This window comes from Myodes glareolus, chromosome 1, assembly GCF_982192425.1.
Source record: "Myodes glareolus chromosome 1, mMyoGla1.1, whole genome shotgun sequence".
Lineage (NCBI taxonomy): Eukaryota > Metazoa > Chordata > Mammalia > Rodentia > Cricetidae > Myodes > Myodes glareolus.
The window spans coordinates 24,708,333-24,726,788 of record NC_142026.1 but is presented as its reverse complement, the minus strand read 5'-3'; the positions used below and the strand labels follow the sequence as shown (position 1 = coordinate 24,726,788).

Below are 18,456 nucleotides of genomic sequence, written 5' to 3'. Positions count from 1 at the left end.
GTTGATCATTCATCAAAATATGGATAAAGATTGTAATAATTGTATTCAGTGGGTTACTGATAAAGAATAAGGCACATGGTAGGAGGCATGATCAGAGGAATTGCGGGAGTGGGAGAGGAGTCATGGGTGGACATAAATCATGATACATTTATCATGTGCATATCTGTACAAAATGTCAAGGAATAAAAATATTCTTAACCATATGTAGTAAGGCTCTGTTTTATGTGTCATAGGAATAAAATGACTTAAATCACCTACCAAGGGTCCGGGACGCCCAGGTTCACCCATCTCTCCCATATCTCCTTTCTCCCCCTTGAAGTCCTGTTACAAATACAATTCAAGGTCATTATCACAAACCAACCAAATATGATTAAACCAGTTGCATGAAATACCCTCTGTCCAGTGAAACTAGGTGTGAAAACCAGTATTGGTTCTCATGACAGCAGGGCATGGTTCTTTTTATTTCTCACCTTTCACATTTAAACATGAACTCACGTTAATACAACCTTTCAAAGAAAAGGAACCCCTTGTGTTTCTCCAGTAGAGATGTAATAGTAACTAACACAATTACTGTGTTAGTTACTGTGTTAGTTACTATTACATCTGCCAGCCAATAACGGTGTAAGATCAGAGTCCTTCTACAACTCTGTTTCTAATCATTCACTACAGTTAACTGAAACAGATAACATAGAAAAACCAAACATCACATGGTAATCGGTAGAGCTCAGACTTCTAAACTCTTTTAAGGTCAGAATATAGATATGATTATTGATGGTTTTCAAAACATTCTGTTGCCTTTGGTGAAGATGTACTATGTCCTTTATTAAAATGTGCTTTTGTGCTGGGGAGTTAGATCAGGAGAGCACCTGAGCCCTGGTTCTAATCCTTGGCCCTGGCACAGGCACCCCAAGGATTGGACCAGTATTATCTCAGCATGTTATCAACCCTTGAACAGCAGACCGGTCTGGGCACTAACCTTAAATCCACTCATCTGTATAATGAGGCTGAGGACTAGTAAAATAGTCTACTGACAGTCTCCTGCCTGCTCTCCAGGTGCAGGTGTTACTGCTGACTTGTTCTTTCATGCCCTTTCCATAGGAGACGATGCTAAAAGAACATCATTGAGTGTTCAAAGCACCCTTTAAAAGGCAGCTCACTTTATGCTTCTTTGGGAATTTTGAAGAAATTTGATCTCTTGGAAGAAGAAGTGTGTGAGAGGTAGAAACTCTGCCCTGTGTTTTTAGCACTAAAAGGCGGTCAGAGAGTGCAGAAAATTAAGTATCCTTTGGATTGGATTACATTATAGTTATTTAACTACCAAACCAGCTTTCTGTAAGTACCTTCATTCCTAACGCATTCAAATTACTTTTATTGGTACAATATTTTTCTCCTTCCCGCCCCAACACATTTTTTACTAATTATTTGGGAATTTAGTGAAATGCACCAATACACTCCCTTTCCCATTCCTCCTAGGTTAGCCCTCCCACTCTTGCACCCTGTAGGTACCCAGGTCTTTTTCCTGGCGACTCACCTGGCCATTTGACCTCTGGCTCCCTGGAGATTCTGCACTAGCACTGGCTTGAGGGTATAGTTTAGAAAGAACTTGGCTCTCTTTTGTTATGGTAATTCCACCTGTAAACAAGGTTCCAGCTGCGGGGCCCTATACGCCTGCCACGCCTGGCTCCCCCAGCTGCTTCTGGCCTGAGGCACCGGGCACCTGTAATCTTCTTCTACTGCTCCTGATGGGAGGGAGCCGTGCCCTTTTGCCCCCATTGCCCACTAATATAAATACCCGACTTGAGTTTAATAAAGTGGCCATTTACTCTTTGGTGAATGAGCAGGTCTCTTGTGTCTGTGTGTTTAAACCCTTAGGACAGTCGTCCATTCTCGTGGACCGAGTTCGGGAAAGCGCACGCTTGGATCGGGTGTGGGTATTCACAGAAAAGTGCGGAGGCTAACAGCACCCCATCATTCTCACCCCAAAACTACCAAGTTCAATTTGTGTTGCCCATATACTCATCGAAGTATGGTCAAACTCCCAGTGGCCAGTCCCTTAAAGAAAACCGAGTCTGTTCCCAACCCTCTGCCAGAAGCCAACAACTGTAAAGAACTACACTTTAGCATCTTTATCACAATTTTAAATCTTCCTGTACGGTATAGACTGTTTTGGGGGGGTGGTGAGGGTGGAGGTTGTCACAGAGGCCATCAATGTCTCTCATTCTCAGTGATGAGTCTGCAGTCATCAATATCACTGCAAAAGGAGTTTCCTTGAACATAGCAGCCTACAGTAGCATGGATCATGGACTTCCACATGTTTCTAATGGCAGTTCAGATCATAGACATCCACCTTGGTCCTTGGTGGCAGCACATATCATAGAGATCAACATGGCCTCCCACAGCACAACATGGATCATGGACACCAGCATAGCCTATGGTTCTAGCTTTGATCATGGATATTCAAGGCAGTGTGGTCCATGCATGGACATCTTCTGAGGAGACTTACACCAGAAAACAAACCATTTTCATCTCAGCTATCTTGCTGTTCAGAGTCAGTGTGTGTGTGTGTGTGTGTGTGTGTAGGGGGGGAGTGTCAAGTCAGGCACGTGACTCCATGTTGTCAGCCAAGAGATATGCTACCAGCCAGAGTCATGCAGATCTGAGTGGCCTGTGCCATGGTGACATCCAGACCAGAGGTGAAGCTGAGGACCATATCTGGGTTTGTGAATCTAGGATCAGTGTTGATGTCTGAGGTTCCTGTTACCATTGAAGGCCATATGGATGCCTGAGATCTGTGGCCAAATTAATGTCAGAGGGCCATGCTATTGAGGATGCTTGCGATCTGCTACCCAGGACAATGGACATCTAGGCCTGGTTGCTGCCAAGGACCATGTCTAGGTCTGTGCTTCCACCAAAGGTTGCACAGAAGCCTGGGGTCATGGCCATAACATGTGGCCTTGATGGTATCCAGGAGGTGTGACATCACCAGAGCCATCCTGATCTGTGTGGCCTATGCTTCCACAAGGAGCCAGGATGTATTCTGGGCCCAAGCTGCTGCTGAGGGCCATGTCTGGATTCCTGGTCCTAATGCAGTTGGGGTCTTTGTTGATGTCTGTGGTCCATGTGGCCTCATGGAGCCATGAAAACCATGTATGGTGGAATCAGAGGGCCATGCAGAGCTGACCCTGCACTTTGCTGGCCCTGGGATAGCGGGCCCTGTCCTTTGCTGAATGCTACAGCAAGAGAGTTACTCCTCCCATGGGTCCACCCCTTACCACAGGTTGGGGATAGCTGACCCCGATGGCATGGGCAAAAGGGAGCTGGCTCCACCCCTCGCCTAAGGTGGGTGGCCCCAGTGGCCTGGACTGACCAGCTCAACTACCACCCAGACTCACAACCAGGTCTGGGGTTGGCCCACTCTAACATCTACCCCATCTTGGACCTTCTGGAGCTCATGAAAGACCTCGTGGAACCCTGATCGCAGGACCTCCGTGACTGGGGCAGCTGCTGAGAGATATCCAAGAGTTCTGTGAGGGTCCCGTGATGATGGTGTGCAAGAAACCAGAGTCCCCGAACCAGACCAGAACTCACTGCAACGAACATTTCAAGTAAAGCTGGTTGGGAAAGAGGTATATTGTATGACACACCGTGGTTCCCAGTGCCACCAGGAAGAGTGAAGAGGTGCTGGAGAGGTGGGAAAGAGGGAACAGGGAAGAGGTTTGTTGTTGTTTTATTTTCTCCTCTTTGTGTTTGTTTGCTTTTTTTAAAAAATTTCATGTCCAAGGAAGAGGGCAGGATAGAGAGGAACTAAGAGGTGGGGTGCATGATGTGAAATTCCCAAAGATTCCATAAAGAAATTATGTTTTAGAAAATGAAAATAGAAAGCACCGGGGGAAAAAAAAAGATTGGCAGTGATTGTGGTTGCCCAAGTCAGTGAACCTTACAGCCACTGAGTTGAACATAACGAGTTGATATTATAAGCTGTATATTATCATACAAAAATTGTTAAGATTTCTTATAGTTAAAACCCATGAGGTTTTAATTAAATACCCCTTTAAAATGGATATTTTATATTTAAAACATGTCTCAACTAAACTATTTATTTATTTATTTATTATGTATACAATATTCTGTCTGTGTGTATGCCTACAGGTCAAAAGAGGGCACCAGACCTCATTACAGATGGTTGTGAGGCACCATGGGGTTGCTGGGAATTGAACTCAAGACCTTTGGGAGATCAGGCAAAGATCTTAACCTCTGAGCCATCTCTCCAGCCCCTCAACTAAACTATTTTTGAAAACAATTAAATGTAATTTTCAGGATTTAGTTGCTTGGTTAATTCCATACCATATGAGTTCTTTATTTACCCTCCCAGACTTCCCAAGCCCAGGTTAGTGCCTGGATTGGCGCATGGTACGGTGAATTCATTTCCTAACCACTCAGTTCAGCTCCATAGCCTGGCCTTCTTAGTCATCCCACTGTAGGAGCAAACACAGTGTCCAAAGAACGAGGAGCAGTGCTCTTGGAGAAGACTGAGTGTGTCCTTGGGGTTACAATGGCCATGCCAAGGGTCCTGTTAGACTATAAAATGCCTCTACCCTATCTATAGGTCATTGCCATCCAACTGTATCAAAGCACACATACTGTGTTAGGGGCGATAAGAGGGAACAGAGAAGAGCGTGAACAGAATTGGGCCATTGCCTTGGAGTTACATGGCTTTACTTCTCCATTTAATTTTTCCATCCCTCACCATGAAAGATATCAGGAGAAATGAAACTGAGATTTTCAGGCTGACCAGGAGTGGGAAGCTGGGATGAACAAGGATCATAATGGAACTTGTACAAGAGATGAGGGATCGTCAATATGTCTTTCCAGAAACCAAGAACAATCATAGTCACAAAGCTACAGTCTTACCGATGTGTTGTATGGGTGGATGAGGGTAACAATCACTGTTCCTTGCAGCCCGGGAGGTCCTGTCAATCCTTTCACACCCTAAGGACAGGGACGGCAGAGAATGAGAGCCACCCAGCATCATCAACACCACAGATTTACCCTCTCAAAGGCCTGTTTCCTCTTCCACCTCCTATACAGCAAAACTCAATTCAATACGGCCCACAAATTAACTAGAGGGAAATGCACTGGGGAGTGTGTGTCTTTTGACCCACTAATACATAAGGTGGCAAGTCAGTTACCCTTTCTCCTTTTTGTCCTATGGCGTTATCGCCCATATGACCCTGTAAGAAAACATGAAATGCCGTTGTTAGGTCTCAGGAAGTCTGTATGTCTAGAAATGAGCTTAAGCTGAACTATAGATAGAAGGATTTCTGGAAGTTAGATAGAAGCCAGCATTCCTCAGGAACTTATAAAACGTCCCCCCAAAACATCATTTCTCTTGGATCTGGCAGAAGGGGACATATGATTCCACTGACATGACCCTGTGGTTGCATATCAGAGCCCATGCCCCAGACTCCTCAGTCCTTACTCACGAGTATTTGTTAGATATTTCAAAGGCCCCCTCTCCTCCCTCTTTCCAGATACCTGCTTGTTCTCTCTATATAGACAGAGCGCCCTCTCCCCCCAAGCAATTTCTTGCTGTGTTACTATCTCCACTCTTCTCTCTTGCCCTCTCCCTCCCTTGATTCTGTGGTCATGTCCAGTGTCCAGTCTGCATTTTTTTTCTCTGCTCTGGGCTATTCCAGGTGTCTCTGGATATCTTTTCTCTCTTATTTATAATGAAAGCCTTCATCCTAATAACGGAGCAGTCTTGTTGGCAGTTTCTCTACTGCACCCTCTCATCTGCAGTCATGACATTTAAAAAATAAATATGAATAATTGGGGTTCATTAACGTTTCAATCTTTGTAAGTGAAGGCATATATTCATCTTAGTTTTGAAATTATAAAGCTTTATTAATACTTTTATAGAAAAACAGCAACGTGTTTCTTTTAAAGGTGGCGGTTTGGGGTCCAGGAAACTGGAGACTCACTGAATATAACGGATGTCACATTGCAGGTGGGGAGCGGAAGCCAGCACAGGGGGAATTTTTCTGGCGAAGCGCCTGTCTGGTATTGAGCCCATTGACCGGCTACTTCCCGGTGAGTCCTTAGATTCCTGGCCACCTAACTTCCTTTCCTGGCTGCCTCACTTCCCGGTGCCCTGCTTTTGCCATGCTAAAAATAAGAGGGGTGAGCAACTGAACTTCGCAAGTCAGAGAAGCCAAGAGTGGAAAGCAAGCCATGGCATCTTTAGCAACTGAGTGACGTGAGGCCACATGAGAGGAATGGCTTCCACTCAGCAGCAGTGGCCGCTATGGTATGAACACCCATTACAGCTAAAGCAGAAACCTAACACCACTGTAAAGTATTAGAGGTAGGGCCGGGAGGGGAGACTGTTAAAAATGATCCAATTGGTTCATTCATGAACTAAGGGAATAGTGAGGTGCGGGGGAGGAAAGTGAGCTCTCTGCGTATCTCCTTCTGTTTCCTCATATGGTACCCATACTCTCTCTGCAGTGCACAGGGACTACGGAAAAGGCTCAGCGGATGGAGGTACCTGCTGGCAACCTGACCATCTGAGCTCAGTTTCCCACACCGACATCGCGGAAGGAGAGAACTGGCTCCTTTAAGCGGTCCTCTGTCCTTCACACATGTGCCATGAAAACAGGGTATAACAAGTGCTAACCCAGCATTTGAAGCAGTATCATTTATAAAAATCTCCCAAGGGCAGATTATTCTTCTTTTAATGGTTTTCATAGTAAATATTATATGAAGCAGTCTTATAAATGTGACTCAGTGTCTTAATCTTACTAATTAACTCTTAAGAAACATGGACAAAACCTTACAAAATGTTCATAATATCGTAAAATCAAGATTTTTTCATGTTAAAACTTTTTCTAAGAAAACAGCCTAAGGTTGCCACATAGAAGTGTGCACGTAGTAACAATATACATAAAATAACAAATTTTGTGTGGATGTTTCTTAGTTTAAAACATGCCACTTCTGCTTTAAAGAATCTTCCAGCACCAGTCTAGTCTGAGGAACAGTGAATCTTTGCTTTGGAGATACACGTCTTCAGTATTACTTATCTGGCATTTCGTTTCTATAAAGTTTCTGCTGAGCTGTGGCTTTTCTTTTCAAATTTGTTTTCAAGTTAGCTTACAAAGTAACATTGCCTTGTGGCATTTCCGTCCATATTTACTTGGGGTTGGTTGTGCCTCTCCAGCCCATGCATGCTCCTCTCCCCAAGTCTCATTTTGCTTCTATGTTCTGGAGTGTGTGTCTGTTTGGTGTGGTTGGTTAACCTTGATTGACCACCATGGTGGTGACCCGTGGGCGTGTCTCTGAGTTTTTTTTTTTTTGGGGGGGGATTAGGGTGATTGGGTTAGAAAACCCAGCCTGAGTGTGGGTGGCCCAATTCTGTGGGTTGGGATCCCAGACAGAAGACAAAGCAAGCGGCAGGCCCAAGTCACAGTTTTCATTGCCCTCTCCTTATGATATAGGTGCAAGATTGTACCCTGAACTTTGAGCCCAAATAAGCTTTCCCTTTCTCAGCTTGCTTTTGTTGGGTACTTGGTCAAGAAAGAGAAAAGCAGCCCCCACAGTCTCTGTCCCATTGGTGTAGAGAGCTGCAGGGGAATCAAGAGATTTCAAACCTCAGTTGCTACTCAGGTAATCTGTTCCTCCCCTTGTCCCGTTCCTCTCCCCTTCTTTCTCTATCTCTTCTAGGTTCAGAGAGATTACTTGCGTGCGTCTATCAGTGAAGTAATAAATGCGAGAGCCCACTGGGAAGGGTCCTGCACATCGGGTCATTAATATCATTAAGAAACACTGCTTAGTAATGCCTCCCTGGCGAGGCTAGCTTCACGCAACATTTTTTTTTAAAAAAAAATTTAACTTTTTATTTACTCAACATTTTTATCCTTAGGCTACAACTTGACTTTTTAGTAGAAACACCTAAAGACCTCACAAAGTCATCCTTCACTTAGGCACCTAAGAGTACATGGATTTTGCAAAGCAGCCTGCTACAAGACCTGATGACACAAGGCAAGGTTAGCAGCAATGGAAGTCTATCCATTAGAAATCCTTGCTTTTTCCCAGTGTTCTGAGTCAAGGATTAAGTTAAGGCCCGCCCTGTCCCCTGTCCTGTTGGGATTCCTGTGATCCCAGGGAGGTGCCCACTGTGGTCTGATAGGCTTTTGGGCTAGCTACGGTGCTCTGACTGCTACAACGTGGGAACACAGACTTACTTTTGGTCCTCTGGGTCCCACGGCACCTGGAAGACCCTAGAAAAGCCATAAGGAAACGTTACAGCAGGAATCACGTCCAGCCAGAGAACGCTCTCAAACAGTTTGCTGTCACCAATGTAGACACTGAGAGGGACTTCATACTCACAAAATCTCCCGGAGGACCAGGTGGACCGGCAGGCCCTGGAAAACCTGGGGGGCCTGGAAAACCCTTGAAGTTAAGAGAAAAGGGAATTCAGTGTACTTGTCAAATAACGCCAAAGTTAGACAGTGATGTTTTGATGGAATCACAAGAGCATACCGCTTCCTTTCTAAGTGACTGCAACCAACCATAATAATACATTCTAACTCATTGCTGGAGGCAACAGATACCTGGGATAGTCTAATGTTATTGCATATGGTGCATTGCCAGTACGCTTCTGTACTTAGGCAGTTTTCAGGGTTTTTTTCCTCTCTATTTCTCTTTCTCTCCTTCTCCTTGCCTGTCTTTCCCTTCTCCCTCCCTGTATTTGGACAGTGTTTCTCCTCCTCCTTTAGGACCGGCCCCACCCACAGCTTCTCTGCCGAGTTTTTCTTTCTTTTTTTGTGAATATATATTGTTTATTAATATTATACCATTTTCAACAAATGGGACAGAGACATCTACAGAGCATCACCGCAGTAAAAGGTGTGTGTGCCTATCTATTTGCAATATGGCTGCCTAGTTTTTCTTATACCTATACGATCGCTTCTTTCCTTTCTTTCTCCAGCTGGCCTTCTCAGAAAGCTGCCCTCTTGGCTGGATCAGTACCTCGAATTAACTGACTGCGTCCACCAGAGCTCTGGGCTCCTTCTCTGTCTGTCCAAAGCTGGAGTCCTTTCCTGTCGGTATTTCCTACTGCTATTCCCTGCATTACTTTTCTCATTAGCATTCATTATGTTGTAACACAAGGTACCGTTATTGACTGATATGTTTTTCTGTCTACTCATCAGAATGTGGTCTCCACGAGGACAAGGGGTTTAAAACTGGTCGTTGGCTGATCTGGGCTCTAGAGCCTGGAAATAGTCCTGCTGATAAATGGCCTCTAAGGCACCTTAAACATGTCGCACTTTCTTCAGGGCCTGCACAATAAATAGTTCTCAGAAGTGCACTGACAGGAGACGGCTGTGTCCTTTCTGCACCACTGATCCCTATGCTGGATCAAGAGCCATCCTGTCCCACCTCCTCTCAGGAGTTTGTTGCTGCTGCTAGCCACACGCCTGTGGTTGTTCGGCTCCGAGCATAATTTTACAGTTTAGTTGACCTGGCTCACCATCCACCCACAGCCTCAATTCAAAATCTGATTCACAGAGGTAAATAACCTGTCTCTTCGCAGAAATTCCCACACTTAATTCCAAACTAAGGTGAGTTAGTTCTGGTTCATTAGCCTGAAATTTAGCAATTATAGTCGATATCTGCCTAAGGGGGCCTTCTGAATCACAAAGTTTAACACAAAGCCCCAGACAGCTGTGTCTCATTGGATCTATTATGAAACACCTCCAGGCTAGCTACAGATGGACCAGAGAAGCAACTATTGGGAGTTCAAGGGGAGAGAGCCACCCTTCAATGAAACTCATAAAGATGCTGTGTAAATATCGGAGCCGGGTTGTTTGTTCTTCAGCACTCCAATCGTAAATGGTACTCAATGCATGGTGTGAACCTGTCCTTGGTTTCAGCCAATACAGAGAGAGAGTAGAACTCGTCTCTGAACAGTCTTGAGTGACAGACACTTAAGAAGAAAATAAAAGATGTCCACAATGTCATTTGTTTTTGCGTATCAGTGTGTTTCTTCTCCCATTGAAGTCAATGTTAGAATGACATGTGAGGTGGACATTGTAGACAGGGAGAGAAGAGAAGAAAGAAGAGGCTGGGAGGAATGGGGGAGGAACGGAGAGAGATAGAGAATATGAATAGGATATGGTATGAATAAGAATATGAATGAGAGATCCTTCTAGAAGTATCATACCTGGAAGCCTGGAGGCCCTGGAAGCCCAGGGTCACCTTTGCCATTGAATTCCCTGTCTTCTCCTTGAGCAGGCTCACCCTTGGAAACAGAGACACTCATCAACCCCAGTCAACTTTATATTTTCAACCACCCCCCCCCCCCGATTGAATGCTTATTCAAGGTTGTACCTCCTCAAAGCTGAGCATTTGCAAGGATGGATAAACTTAGAGACGTGTTTTAAGAATGTGTAGTTATTCCATTTTTGAAAAGTTCAAAGAACTTCTTAAAATTTTTTGTTAGCCTTTATAAATTATATATAATGGTGAATTTCATTGTGACATTTATGTACTTGTATATAAAACGCCTTTCAACTGTGTTCACTCTCACTACCCACCTTTCCTCCAGCACTCCTGCTGATTACAGTCCACCCAATACTTTCCCACCACACACGTGTATGTGTGAGTGTGTGTGTGTCCACACACGTGCATGCACACCCGTGAGTTTAATTAAGGTTTCTTATAGGACCACGGCTGAGGGGCTATTCACATGCTCATGGACAACTTACCAATGGCTACACCACTGAGGAAAATCTCTCTCCTTCCCCAGCAACCATTAGCTTCCTACAGAAGCGAGGGTGGGGTGGGGTTTCACAAGCCTCTCCTCCCACTTTTGTACTATTTTTTAAAAATCTGACAACTTGTAATGATAGAAGGAAAAGGAATAATAAATCATTTCCCGAGATACCCAAACTGGTAGCAATTCTTAACCTAGAACATGGAGTCTCAAACATGAGATCAGTTTCCTGCCCCTTGATCATCCTTCCTTAAAGAATGGCATAACCATTCAAAGACCTGTCTATGGTGAGAGTCAGAAGAATTTGCTCAATAGGAGACAGTGCCATGTTTTAATTTCTATAGTATCTGAATTATTAATACCAGGACCTGACTTATGAGGTCAGTTTGTTATAGTTTATATTTCATAAATTCATTGAAATCTTTTTCATACATATGGTTAGAGATATTCAATAATAGTAGATGACAAATGACTTACTTTTTGTCCTTTCAAACCAGCAGGACCCTGGGAAAGAAGCAATGTATTAACCACCAGAGGTCAAACAAATCCATACACTTGACCTCATCTCTACTTCCTTATTTTGCCTGCTGGCCCCATAACATTCTAACATTCTTGCTACTGGCTTTCAACGTCCTCAAATTTGCACATTTCAACAGATCAACTGGTGCGGGAGAATTATCTGTATTCTGTCAATCATGTATTTTAATAAAACGCTGATTGGCCAGGCAGGAAGTATAGGTGGGTCAACCAGACAGGAAGTAGAGGCGGGGCAATGAAAATAAGATAAGGCTAGGGAGGAGAAAGCTCCCTCAGCCACTCCTGTGCAGACCACCGAAGAGACAGCATGTAACTTGCCCAGCTGAAAAAGGTACGGAGCCATGGGAGCCATGGGCTAACGTAGATAAGGATAATGGGGTAACAAAAGTTGTAAGAACTAATAAGTAGCCTAACCTAGTGGGCCAATCAGTTTATAACCTTATGGAGTCCTGTGATTGATTTTCGTTGGGAGTTGCCAGTTGCGGAGTACCGGGCGGGACAGAAACCCCAACAGGCTGGCCCCCTCATGCTACAGATGGCGCCCAACGTGGGGCTCGAACCCACGACCCTGGGATTAAGAGTCCCATGCTCTACCGACTGAGCTAGGTACCGGGCGGGACAGAAACCCCAACAGGCTGGCCCCCTCATGCTACAATCAACAGTTTCTTCTTCATCTTCTGCCTCCCCCCAGTACAGACAGCCTTTCTTTCATCTTGCCTGCAAACTTATATCCTGTTCTTCTCCCGTCTACTCCCCAGTTCCATTTATGCCTCCCAGCTCCTTCCTGTCATGGAAACACTGCTTTCCAAGGTCAGAAATGACTTCATGTCATTTGCTAAGACCAAGACATCAATTCTTGTATTACAAAACCTTTCAGCATCCTTGGGTTGCCCCATCCTTCACTGAAGTCAGTCCTCCCCAGGACTTCTATTCTGTACTCTTTCTGATTTCCTCTGCCATTAGGGCCTTTCCTCCTTTCCCTGCCTGCTCATTCCTCCTGATTTCAAAGTTACATGCTGAAGTCAAGTCTGACTTCCCATTCACTGCTCTCTTTGCTCTCTCTGAATTGCTGGATGTTTCCTCACATCCTCTCCTCCAGTCTGTCTGCTTATTATACATCTTTGTGTGAATGCATCAAAGTAAAACAAAGCCTTAATGTCTAAACGTGATCTCATAATCTTCCTTCTTTCTTTCCCTTCCCTCCCTCCCTCTCTCCCTCCCTCCCTCCTTTCTTTCCCTCCTTTCTTTCCTTCTTTCCTTCTTCCTCTCTCTCTTTCTTTTTCTTTCTCGCTGTCTCTTTCTTTCTTTCTTTCTTTCTTTCTTTCTCTCTCTCTCTCTCTCTCTTTCTCTCTCTTTCTTTCTTTCTTTCTTTCTTTCTTTCTTTCTTTCTTTCTTCAGAGTTCTAGAACGTCTCATTCTTCCCCATATCATGAGGGGCTTGTGTACATGGCATACAGAATGGACTACTTTCATCTCTACTTTATGTCTGTGACGTGAAGAGAGCGATGGAGACTTACTGGGAGCCCCAAATAGCCTGGTGTCCCCGGAATGCCTGGGAATCCTTGTTCACCCTAGAAGACATGGAAAGTTTGTCAGAATTCTTAACTGTGCTAGGACATCCCACACAGGTAGCTATCCCCGAATGGCCCCTCCAACCCTGGGGTTGACAACTCTAGCAAACTAATTCAAATTCTTGATGGCTACTGCTCAGAGGGCCGAGGGCCAGAAACCCATTATCTTAGTTGAGAGTAAGATCGGGTCGACTGCTCCTCAAATTGAGCATAAACCGCAGCCTAATTGTGCCAAGAACTTTTTAATTGCTGCTTTTGGAACTTTAGTAATTAGTTTGCTTGTGGCCACCCTTCTAGGGGGGAGGGCAGGGCTCAGCTGGGACACAATAGAGGCAAAAGGGCCCTTCAATGCTCAGGTTTTCCTTTCTAGACACTAACTTTGTTCTCAAAGCTTTAGTCTCTGATTGCAAGAGAGTCACTGAGCTTCTGTGTGAATCGGTTGGAAAACTCCCTTAAATCCACATGTAAGGAGCAAGGAAGCAATTCCTATTCAATCATGCTGTTGATTCTGATTAAAAGGATGTTACTAGAAAGTCCATTTCTATTTCATTACAGCTTCTTCCTCGCTTATTCATCCAGCAATGCTCTCACTAACCACCTGTACAAGCAGGACATACCTTAGAACCATTGCATCCTGGTAAACCAGCCAGTCCAGGCGGCCCAGGGTGGCCTGGGATACCCTAGAAAGAGAGCAAGACTCACTGACAAAGACAGAGGCAGCTTCACCAGCCCCAGGACCTTGCAAAAAAAGGCAGGACTCAAGAGAAATGAAGGATGGTTTTAAATGGCCATTGGCTAGAAATGGTTCCTCAAATGCTTACAAAGCAAATGTAAATTGTAGCTCTTTGATATAATTTACTATCACAGGAAACAAAACATGCTAAAATAAAGATTGTTGGATGAGATGTGGATATTTTAGATAAAAATCTGGAAAACAGAAAGTGGGATAACATGGCATGCCATTCTAAGTGAGAGAGGAAGGGAGGAAAGAGGAAAGAGTAGTCACCGAGGGGACTGTGGCATTGTTCCATGCTACAAACCAGGCCGTTCTATTTGTTCTACTGCCGCTACTCAGAGCTACTGCTCTGAGGTCATACAAATCCACACTCTTCATGGTCAGTCCTAGGGTGTATTTTCTTCTTGTAAAGAGTGTGTCAGACATGCTTCTTTGTGTGACCATTTTAACGTTCGCATTAAGACGATCGTGTGAGTAGGCGCACATACCAAATGTACACATACATGCACATATATGTGTATATGTACAATGCATACATATACACACATACATATATACATACACACATGTTACACATACATATACACATATACAAATGCACACACACATATAAACATACACTCATACACAAAAATATACAACATACATATACACACAATATATGTACAAACATACAGACATATAGATATACACACATATATGCACACATACACATACACACATAATACATATGCAAACATACTTCTCATTACTTACTGGAAGTCCAGGAGGACCTGAAAATCCTGGTAATCCAGTTATTCCCTAAATATAAATAAAAGAGGAGGGGATAGAGAGAAAAACAGAAATATTCATCCTATAAACATAAAATTCTTTGCCATTTCAATGATCATTTCTTTGCAGTTATGTGTTGAGTATATCAAAAAGTGATTAGAAAAACAAACAAAAAGGCTTGGCAAACCTTTGTATATCTGGCCTTTGCAACTTTTTAAATTTTTGCTTTGCTTGGTGAGAGTCAATCTTGCTATGTACATGGCCTAGACTGGTCGAGCTCACTGTGTACATATCTAGGGCTGTTTTTGTGCTTGTGAATTTTTGCCCCTGCCTCCCACTTGCAGAATTGGTGTGTGTGTGTGTGTGTGTGTGTGTGTGTGTGTGTGTGTGTGTCTGTGTGTCTGTGTGTCTGTGTCTGTCCGTGTCTCTGTGTGCCTGTGTGTGGTGTCTGTGACACAGTAAACTTGTGGAGGTCAGAGGACAACTTTGGAGGAGTTTTTTCTGTTTCTCACCTTGTTGGGGCAGGGCCTCTCTTGATATTTCAGACATACAGCACTCAGGCTGGCTGCCCATCTCCTATATGCACCTCCTATTTGGATATATGAGTGCTAGGATTGTGCACTACTCAATCATTATATATATAAAATAGGTTCCTGATATTGAACTCAGATCATCAGGCATCACAAGTGCTTTCCCCTGTGGGAAGTTTTACCTTATAAAACTCTTAGGAGGGGGCCGCTATGGTTTGGTTATGGGAAATTCTTTTTTTTTTTGTTCTTTCAGATAAGGGCTCACTCTATAGCCCAGTCTAGCCGGGAATATCGCTAGGCAGCCCATCCTCGAACTTATAGCAATCCTCCTGCCTCAGCCTCCTGAGTGCTGAGGTTGTAGGTGTGAGTCACCACACCTGGCTGAAATTCATTTTTAAGCTATATTTTACATGCAGTAAAATGTTTATCCTCTGTGAAAAGCACGAATTTTTAATATATATCCTTCTTTCCCTCTTTTCATCCCTCCCTCCCTCCTTCCTTCCTTCCTTTCCTTCCTTCCCCTTCTCCTTCCTTCCTTCCTTCTTTCCTGCCTGCCTTCCCTTCCTTCCCTTGCTTCCCTTCCTTTTTTTTCCTTCCTTCCTTCCTTTCTTGAATCTTGCTATGTAGTTAATGTTGTCCTTAACTCTCAGTCCTCCTTCCTTGTCGCTAGTGTGGTGGGATGCTAGGCATGCATCACCAAGGCTGGCGTACTTACGGTTGCTTCATAATTACTTCTACCTCAAACAGGACCAACATCTTCAGCACTCTTGAAAGTCCTCTTGAGCCCTTTTCCCATCAGTTCACATCTGTCCCTAAGTTGGTGACCATTATTTTGGTCTCAGCTAGTGGTTTAGCTTTCCTGTCCTCAAACTCCATCTGGGGAGCCAGACATGATGGACGGCCTCCTCTCTGACATTTGAATAATGTTTCCAACTAGACGATTGTTAGTGTTCAACCAACAATCAGAACAGATGGGTGGAATTACTAACCCTGATGCCTTTGGGGCCAGTGAGCCCTGGGAGTCCTGGAGAGCCCTAGATCCAAGTAGAAAAAGGAAAAGTCAGTACAGCAAAACCTTTTGGTGGTACCCCCCACACACCCACACCCACACACACTGGACGCTCCAGGCTGGTCTTCACGGGTACTACGCCACCATTCCCCCCCATACACACCAGACACCCCAGGCTGGTCTCCACACTGAGCAGTTTTCCTCCTGTGATTATTTCCCTGTTGATAAATCTTGATCACTTGATCCAACCAAGTACCAATCAGAATGGACAAACAAAACTGAATTTATACCCTTGCTACTCAAAAGTGTCATCAGGGACCAATGACTTGGCATCAACCTGGGAACAGTCCTGTCCCTTTTCCTCATCCCAGGCGTATTGATTCAGAATCCACGTTTCAGCCGGATTCTGTTGGGGTTCTCCTGCACTGGAAAGAGCTGCAAGCCTGTAAAAGACTCACATTAGCCCAGCAGCTTCTGAGGTCTGATAAGGAAGAACGGTGTGGTTAAAAGGGCCAAGGAGGGTTGCAGCCAGTGATTCCGTGCAGGAGAAACAACACTTCATAGCGAAAGGAGCCTGACACGTAGGAGTAAATAAATAAGAAAGCGAGAAGTGCCTGTACCACGCCTGATTTTCCTTCCAGCGCATTCCAGTTTGAGGCCCCCTTTCATAGGGAATAACCTTAAATGGAGAATATTTTAGATCTGCTCCTTGCTGTGCAAGCACCATTGTGTGAAAGCTGTTTTTGTTAGTCCAGAGAATTTCAATTTTTTTTTTCTTTTTGAGAAAGGGCTGTTACAGAGTCTTCTGAGATTGGACTGTCTAGGCCAAAGTCAACCCTTCCCTTCTGAGGTGGAATTCCTGGGTACAAGGCCATGTTCAAGGCTGTCTCTTTCTCCCTGTGGGAGCTGTTCTGTGTTATGTGGAGGGCAGAAAAGTAGACAGATCTGCAGGTTCTACTTCCCTGTAGTAAATATTCTTGTGCAGAAAATAACACTGAGAAAGGAAGCCTATAAATCTGAAAACTATTTTGGCAAGATTTTAATGTTCTCTGGTTGTTAGCCTTCAGTCAAGTTCTCCCTTGGGGCTGTATGCACCTCTAAGCTATGTTTGAAAATAAGATCTCATGGCATGACAGGCATTTTCTGCGTTAGTTTTGTGGGCTATCTGCCCAACGTGCAATCTACATAAAGCAGCATGGCGCTAATAACTCTAATTGCAATTGGTATTCCTCAAGGAGTGCTGAAGGCAAGCGAGCAGAGTAGGGTACAGGGAACGGGAGAAGAAAGGCGTTCTCGGCTGGTCTACCTGCAGACTTCACACACCGAAAATACTTGGAGCAGAGAAGCGAAGGGAAATGCAAGCCCAAGCCCTGAAAACAGTCAATGGAATAACCAATCAGAGTTTAAAAAATGTGTGTGTGTGTGTGTGTGTGTGTGTGTGTGTGTGTGTGTGTGTGTTATGTATGTATGTGGAGGCCAGATTTGGCATTTGGTATCTTTCTCTATTGTTCTGCACCTTACGTTTTCAGAGACTCTCACTGAATTGGGAGTGTTAATTGGTTCAGTTAGGTTGGCTGGTTATTGAGTTCCACAGATCCCTTCTCTGTCCCTCTGCTCCCAGCCCCGGGGTTACAGATGCGCATTGCTATGTCTGACTTTCACAGAGGTACTGGGGATCTGAACTCAGGTCCTCATGCTAATAGAGCCAGTACATTTTACCTTCTCAGCCGTCTTGCCCATCCTAGCTAATTCAAGATTAGCATCAGAAGAAGAAAAGGAGGAAGAGAACACTGGCTTGGACCAGACAGACAGGAATGGTAGAACCCCTGGGCATCAGGCTGTGTTTTGTAAACTGTAAGGATGGCTTTGGTCGCTTAGGTGCGGTCCACAGATACTTGTCTCTGCCTTTAGTGCTTGGCCTATAGCTCCCAAGAGCCTTCATCCTTCCTTAGAGGTTGAGATACAAGGATTGTCTTTAGCCTCCTAATATTTGACTCCACACATAGAGCTCCAAGATCCCTCAGAATCCCCCAACACATCGAGAGACATCTTTTGATGAGGGGATTTTTGGCAGGCTCCTGGCTCGGGGCTGGTCGCCAGAAAGGCTAATCCCTAATCAGAAGCTAGGAGTCTCTGGTTGCAGCCCCACTGTCTAGGGTGAAGGGGAGCTAGAGCTCTGGGTGAGGAGAGTCTCCTGCCTCCTAGAGGGAGTGTCTGCAAGAGTCTCTAGCCTGAGGTGTTATGGAGAGCTCTGGGCAGGTGGGCATCCATGAGCCAGGAGAGCGAGACACTTCACTTCCAGGGGATGAAAGTACCTACACTAGCACCTTCAGTGAACCCTATGTGTCCATTCACATGTGTCCTTTATAACGAGGTGGTGAACAGGAAGGTCTCCTTGAGTTCTGTGTACACATCACAGAACCAACATGAGGAAGAAATGAAATACGAGGTGAAATAATTGGGTCAGTGCTAAGATTGGGGTAAATATATCCCTTAAGCGTTCTATGCATTTTTCTAATAGATGTGTC

The 18,456-nt window shown here is 44.5% G+C and overlaps 1 protein-coding gene across 1 annotated transcript in view; it reads right to left on the bottom strand.

Moving 5' to 3' along the window:
* Nucleotides 1–18,456, bottom strand: part of Col4a3 (collagen type IV alpha 3 chain) — a 133,879-nt gene that overhangs the window by 59,680 nt on the left and 55,743 nt on the right. The window contains exons 4-14 of the mRNA XM_085697617.2: nucleotides 15,909–15,953; nucleotides 14,375–14,419; nucleotides 13,500–13,562; nucleotides 12,829–12,882; nucleotides 11,252–11,278; nucleotides 10,223–10,300; nucleotides 8,386–8,448; nucleotides 8,241–8,276; nucleotides 5,190–5,231; nucleotides 4,912–4,989; nucleotides 259–321 (exon numbers count right to left, since the gene is read on the bottom strand). Coding sequence (XP_085553743.2) covers nucleotides 259–321; nucleotides 4,912–4,989; nucleotides 5,190–5,231; nucleotides 8,241–8,276; nucleotides 8,386–8,448; nucleotides 10,223–10,300; nucleotides 11,252–11,278; nucleotides 12,829–12,882; nucleotides 13,500–13,562; nucleotides 14,375–14,419; nucleotides 15,909–15,953 — 594 coding nt within the window. The remainder of the gene's footprint in view (nucleotides 1–258; nucleotides 322–4,911; nucleotides 4,990–5,189; nucleotides 5,232–8,240; nucleotides 8,277–8,385; nucleotides 8,449–10,222; nucleotides 10,301–11,251; nucleotides 11,279–12,828; nucleotides 12,883–13,499; nucleotides 13,563–14,374; nucleotides 14,420–15,908; nucleotides 15,954–18,456) is intronic.